This window comes from Anolis sagrei, chromosome 1 (assembly GCF_037176765.1).
Source record: "Anolis sagrei isolate rAnoSag1 chromosome 1, rAnoSag1.mat, whole genome shotgun sequence".
Lineage (NCBI taxonomy): Eukaryota > Metazoa > Chordata > Lepidosauria > Squamata > Dactyloidae > Anolis > Anolis sagrei.
Window position 1 is genome coordinate 25,236,206 of NC_090021.1, and position 7,057 is coordinate 25,243,262.

A 7,057-nucleotide genomic window follows, 5' to 3' on the forward strand; every position below is an offset into this window, starting at 1 on the left:
GGGCATTTGAATGTCCTTCTTAGATTAAATAATCCTTCAATAGAAACAAAAGCAAAATGAACATTTGCTGGAGTCCTATACAATAATTGCATACAGTTTCGCTATGTAGTGGTTTTTGGTGTCACCACCCCTCACCCTTCAACCCCCTTACTATTAAACAGCCACTGAGATTGTCAAGTGTCCATTCCTTTATCATTGGCATTCCCATCTGCTCCCATTCTTGCACTCCAAGGCTGGAAACCACCTCTGTACTGAACACACACTCCAGTTCAAGTTAAAATAGCACAGTAATTTATTGAAGAATATATATGAGAAGCAATTCAGCAAAAGAGTATAAAAAACCAAAGTCCAAATATAATGAATAAGACCCAGAAATCAAAGTACAGGAATAGAAAAGCAGGATAAATCCAAAACATGAGATTCAGAAACAGTCCTCACAACTTGGAATCATGAGATGTGAACAAAAGGAAACACGGAAAATGAAACCAGAAATCCCTTGACTTGACAATAGATCTATACTCAAGCACCAATGTTGCCTGGATTAACAGACCCATCTACTGGGCTAGCTAATATAGAGAGAAAATCATGCTTTCTCCCCTGGGAAACTGATATGGACTTCTTGGCTAATCGGCATCTTGACCTTCATAAACCCTCCTGGGAAGCTCTATGTTGACGGAACATAAATCTCCTATCTAACCGCTCATTAGTCTGTCCACCTGGACTTTCATTTTCATTCTTAGCTCAGATCTATTCCTGACCTTGCTTCCCTACTGTACTGACTTTCAGGAATGTGGCCTTCAGACACAGCTCATTTGCAGGGCTTAAAATCTCTTGCTGGCTCTCCTGCTGACTTGCAGACCCAGAATCCGGAGTGTCATCAGAATCCCCAGAGAGATCAGGTGTAGGCACAATCAAAGGTTGAACTACAACACCCATGAGAAATCTCTGGTGCAACATACAGAAAATGACTAAGGAGACAACTAATGTCCCCATCTTCAAAGCAGAGGAAAGACCCAAACAGTGACTGCCCAATCAGCTTGGCATCAATACTAGCAATGATTCTGGAGCAGATAATTAAATAGACAGTCTGTAAGCACTTAGAAAGGAATGCATCAACATGGGCTTCTCAAAACAAGTCATACCAGGCAAACCTTATATCCTTTTTGATAGAGTTACAAGCTTGGTAGATAAAGGAAATGCCATAGATGTAGCATATCTTGACTTTAGTAAGGCCTTTGACAAAGTTCCCCATGACATTCTCACAAAGAAGATACTTAAATGTGGACTAAACAATGCTACTGTCACATGGTTTGGGAATTGGTTGACGGGATTCACCCAAAGGCTACTGACCAATGGCCTCTCCTCCTGAAGAGGTGTTTTCGATGGGACAGAACATACCTTCATATGCTCCATCCAAAAAGAGACTAAGCTGCACGTACATTGGCATGTCATCAGCGGAATGCTACCCAGCTTCTATGAAGCCTGATTTCCTGTTTTGGGAAATCTTGTTATGATATGTCAATTATGTATTGGTAGCATTTGCAGGGTTATATCTTTTCATCAAAGGTTTAAAAGACTAACCTATTCATCTGTGTCTAGAGATCCATTCAAAAAATTCACCTTATAGATTGAAATTGTAAAGCTACTTTACAGGATTTTGCTGAATGCTTTGCTTGATCTACAAAGTTTTTATTACAACTCGTATTTGCTTCCTCCCAGAAATTTGAGTCCTGGTGTGGAGGTGATGGGTCTGCAAGTGGACTATTGGACTGCTCAAGGGCCAGAGAAGAAAAAAGAGGCCGAGAAGCGGGAAACAGGCATCAAGAACACCCTGAAGAGCAATTTCCGCTCCCTGCAGGTCAGCCGCATCCCAGGCCCCGGGGAGCTGACCCCACCCAGCACCATGGCCATGACTGTGGTCACCAAGGAGAAGAACAAGAAAGGTAACTGCTAGCAGCATTGGTGGTCTCTGTCAGCTTTGCTAATGGCTGGGCATCCAACAAACCCTCTAAGGAATGGGGCAGAATCCATCCCAGCACTGACTCAGTTTATACATTTGTGATTTCACGTTGCCTATTTGAAACCCTATGACTTTCATAAGGCTTTTTCAAGCAAGGAAGGCACAGAGATCGTTTTGCCAGTTCCCTCCTCTGAAATATAGCCTTCAACACCTGGTATTCATTGACAGTCTCCCATGCAAGTACCAACAAGGACTGACCCTGCTTAGTTTCCAAGATCAGATGGGATCTAGTGCTTTTAAGGCTTTTAAGCCTCTGACCCAATTTACAGACAGGATTTCCTTCTTTCTGACTCTCTCATTGTTATCTTTGACAGTGATGTTCCTGAGTAAGAAACCGAAAGAAAAGGATTTAGAGCCGAAAAGCCAAGTGATTGAGGGCATCACACGCCTGATCTGCACAGCCAAACATCAAAACACCATGCTGCGTGGTAGGTTGGCCAGTTTTCACCCTAACCTTGCCGTAGTTGATTTCCTGTTTCCCTAACAGAGTGGATAGAGCCTGTTCTGGCAGTACCATCCCCAAAACCTCACAACCTCTGAGGATGCCTGCCATAGGTGTGGGTGAAACATCAGGAGAGAATGCTTCTGGAACATGGGCATACAACCCAGAAAACTCACAGCAACTCAAGTGGGACTTGGCTTCTTGACCCACTGAAGTTGCCCCCACCCCCTTTTCTACAGTAAAGATGCATGGACCTCCTGATGTTTTGAACTAGTCAATGCTGAGGGAAGTTTCCATCCCTGCTGTACCAAATTGCCATAAATATACTCACTGGAGTCACTTCCACAAACAACTTATTTCATGAAGCCTGACTCTTGCCTCACTTTGCCTTGTGGGATGCAGGTGGGTGGACTCTTCTTCTTTTGAGGCTCTAAATAGCAGTTGATGGGCATCTTTCAGGAAAGAGCCCCAGTGGCACAATGGGTTAAACCCTTGTGCTGGCAGGACTACTGACCAACAGGTTGGCGGTTCAAATCCGGGGAGTGGGGTGAGCTCCCATCTGTCCAGCTCCAGCTTCCCATGCAGGTACATGAGAGAAGCCTCCCAAAGGATGGTAAAACATCCAGCCATCCCCTGGACAACGTCCTTGCAGACAGCCAGTTCTTTCACACCAGAAGCAACTTGCATTTTCTCAAGTCGCTCCTGACATGAAAAAAAATCTTTTGGGAATGTTGTATTCTGTATTCCTGCACGCCAAGGGGTTGCATCATGGCCATTGCAGTCCCTTCCAACTCCAAGATGTTAAGATTTCTCTCCCTGAGCTCCAGCTTGGCTCTCATCATCAAGTACCCAAAATCCTTGCTCGTGCCATCATTGCTCCCAGCCTGAGATTGTCTTCCTATTGTCTCCCTTACAGTTTGCATTGATGGCGTGGAGTGGAACGATGTGAAGTTTTTCCAGCTGGCTGCACAGTGGCCAACACATGTCAAGCATTTCCCGATCGGCATCTTTGGCTACACAAAAAGTGTGTGATTAAAAAAACAACAACAACAAACAGGCAGCCTCTGGAAGTACCAGGGCTTTGCCAGACTGAATGACAGAGGAGAGAGACTTGTCGGGCTTCTTGGATTTCAAATGACTGACTGACTGACTGCCCAGTGCTGGAGACTAAGTCTGGCCAGGGCCTCGCTTGCTCCTTTTTTTTCGGTGCAAGGAGCATCCCGATTTGCTTTACGTCTCACCTGTTTTGTTTTGTTTTTTTAGTTTTAATGTGAAAGTGGGTCCTAGGAAATGAAAGGAAGACACACACACACATACATACACAGCTTCTCAACCTGGATTCTTGTAACTAGAATGTCAGGCTGGTTTTCTCTGTCCAAGTGGCATCAGGAATGAAAGAGGCCGAGGGGATTCATACAGCCGCTCCCCGCTTCAACTACGAGGTGTTTTCCTCGCAGCAGCTGAGATTCAGTTCCCTTCCACGCCTTGCCTGGCTGGCTTGGGCAAGAAAGGGAAAAGCAGGGTCTCTGGGACAAACGGCGATCTTCTAATATGTTTATTGAAATGTGTGTTATTGCCCTCCTCCTAGGATCGCTCATCCAGGTTCACCCAGTAGCGTTCTGGGCAAGCTGGACTTCTGCCCACAAGTGCCACTCTGCAGTCCTCTGTCTCTTTTTCTCTCAGAATCTACCCGAGGGCTACTGGGGTTTTGTTGTCTTTTAACATGAAGCAGCCTTCCCCTGTCTCTCCTGTCCAGCCCTTCCCAGTCCTGTTTGGCTTCCTCGCCTTTGAATACGCGTGGGCCAGAGTATTAAAACAACAGGTACAGCGATGGCCGCAAAGGCAGGTGCCACTTTTGTTTCTGCAGCAGACCCTGTTCTTGTGGAGCAGGGGGGTGTCCGTGAGTATTTTGTGTCGTTCCTACGTTGCTTCCCTATGTTCTCGTGAAAGGTAACAGAGGGGTTGTTTTTCCCTCACCCATCAGCTGTGAGCACAAGATAGGGAGGTGGCATACCAATGGCCAGTTTAGGATAGCGTTTGGTCCAGGATTTGCTCAGCAGGTAGGGTTATTGAGCTGCAGTGAAAGGAAGAACCATCGAAGGCCCTTCCAGTGGAATGGGAAAGAAAATTTGCTCTAAGCAACAAAGGCGATGAAGGGAGAAGGAGGGAGAGGTTAGGTGTTTCTCCCCTAGTTCTTCTGCTTTAGCTTTTATGGAGGATGTAAAGAAAGCAGAACACAAAAAGATCTATTAAGGAATAGGAATAAGTCTACTTCCCTACTGCAGTTGCCTGGGTAAGGTGATAAGGAGAACTACTGCTCTTGCCAGGCGAAACAGGGTCCCAGCGGGAAAGGCATGTACTTGTGATGAAACCAGCTTATGAGTCGTTGAACAGTAGTCAGCCCCACTTGCACTCTCCCCAGACAAGAGCGTGGTGGCTACAGGGCTGCAAGTAGTCCTCAGATATGGAGGTGGACCCAAGTTCTACCTTCACTGCACTGCAGTATCAGGTTCCTTTTGCCATGTCAGATTCACAAAGAAGGCGTGAGATCCGTTGGCAGGGTCAGATGCAGTGGCAGGCAGGACAGGAGGGAGGTGCGATTAGGAAGTATCCTTCCCACTCTCCTGCTCTATTTTAAGTCCTCCTATTGAACAAGGGAACTAGAACACAAGAACCAGTGAATGCAGCAAGGTGTCCTAAGGGTAGACTTCCTGTGGCAGCTACTGGCCCCTCCTCGCCCTCCCTCACTGGATTCACAAGCGTCCCCTTCCCTCCTCCTAACTCCTGAAGCACACGGGCTTCACGGCCAGGGCCTTGACCCACCTGGAAGCTTGTGTCATTAGAACTGCCAAGCCAACCTTCCCCTGCCTTGAAAGTGTATCCTACCGAACTCAAGAGACCTAAACTGTGGTGTTGCGCCTGCGCGGCGGACACAGCTGCTTGTGGTTAGGAGAGCAGGGATGGTGGGTTAACCCCATTTTTTACAAGATTCTATTTTTGTTAAAACTTAATGTAAGGTTGCTTTCTGGATTAATTTTAATAAATTAATGCTGGTACCATTGTGACTCGAGTGTGTCAGCATGGTCTTGTGCGTCAAGTCAAAATGTGGTATTTGACCTCTAAAGGAATGACAATCTTGGTTGGGTTAAAACATTTGTCCAGCCATCCCCAACCTGGAGCATGTATTGGACAGCATGGATGGGGAAGTGGTCCATCACCGCTGGCAAGCAGGGCTGCAGTCATTTTTGCTCCTGCCATATGGCAAACTACTTTTGAAAATGAAGGGGGTTTTAAGTGTTATGAAGGAACACTTTGCAGTGAGGGCAGATCCAATATTCTACCAGAAAGGCCTCTTCTGGGAACACAACAACCCCGCTAAGATAAATAGGACTTGTAATCCAACATGTGTGTGGTGAAGTCAAGTGGAGGATTCAGACATGGCGCAGAGAAGATTAGCAATATGCAGGTGGCTATTATGCCAGACACAAGCTTTGTGGTTGGAACTTCTGAGCTACTTTGCTTAAGTCAAGAACTGTTTGTCATATAGATCTCAGTCATATTAAGCAGTTATTAATGTGGAAGTTAGACTTGTGCATTCATAACTCTTCAGTATTCATATTAATGCATGCTATTACCATAATGGCAGATGCCCCTTCCTCAAACCTATCTTAACAACCAGCTGCCACACCAAGTACCAGTCCTTCTGGTGACCAGAGCACAGCCAAATTCCTTTCCCAACCCTTCCAACCAACAAGGAATCCTGCAGCAATTGGAAACAGGGTCCCTGTTGCAACTATTCATCCCAATGCAGATTGCTGGTGGGATGAGTTGTAAACATCATGCTGCACCCTGATCACCAGCAAAACAGACCTCAGTACAACTGGCTATTAAGAGTCAGGAGATAATACATAGTGAAGTATTCTTACCTATGTTTATGATACAGGATCTTGGCCTTGGACTTTAGCAGTGAATAGGATGATCGGCAGGCCTCTGGAAGGGACTGAGGTGTCAGGGTAGTAGTGCTTTAAGTATGCCACAGATTAGCAGAGGGAAACATGATGTATAGAGTAGCATGAGAAGTACCAATGGATGAGAAGCTCTGCTCTTTAGGAATTTCCTGCACAACATCCAGGAACACGAATTTTGCTCCTTTAACTATGGGTAAAAGTGTAAGTTTCCAAACATCTCTTTCCTGCTAGGGATCTTTACATGCTTGTTGACCCCTCATGCACAGATTTCACCTCCTTGCATTTTATGCACTGGAGCCCGCCATGACACAATAGGTTTAAACCTTTGTGCTGGCAGGACTGCTGGCAGGTCAGTGGTTCAAATCTAGGAAGCGGGATGAGCTCCTGTCTATCAGCTCCAGCTTCTCATGTGGGGACATGAGAGAAGCCTCCCACAGGATGATAAAACATCCAGATGTCCCCTGAGCAACATCCTTGCAGACCACCAATTCTTTTACACCAGAAGCGACTTGCAGTTTCTCAAATCACTCCCGACACAGAAAAAAATATGCACTAACATATAACTCTTGTTCACCTGTAGGTACCAAATGGACTCACATGCTAAATATCCATAAGGAAAAAGAAGGC

The 7,057-nt window shown here is 45.8% G+C and overlaps 1 protein-coding gene across 4 annotated transcripts in view; it reads left to right on the forward strand.

Moving 5' to 3' along the window:
• LOC132761515 (phosphofurin acidic cluster sorting protein 2-like) overlaps positions 1-5,527 on the forward strand; it is a 290,761-nt gene extending 285,234 nt beyond the window's left edge. For all 4 annotated transcript variants that reach the window (XM_060754450.2, XM_060754451.2, XM_060754452.2 and 1 more), the window contains 3 exons: positions 1,720-1,943; positions 2,335-2,448; positions 3,379-5,527. In XM_060754450.2, the coding sequence (XP_060610433.2) occupies positions 1,720-1,943; positions 2,335-2,448; positions 3,379-3,494 (454 nt within the window). In that variant the 3' untranslated portion in view covers positions 3,495-5,527. The remainder of the gene's footprint in view (positions 1-1,719; positions 1,944-2,334; positions 2,449-3,378) is intronic.
• Positions 5,528-7,057: the final 1,530 nt, after the last annotated feature.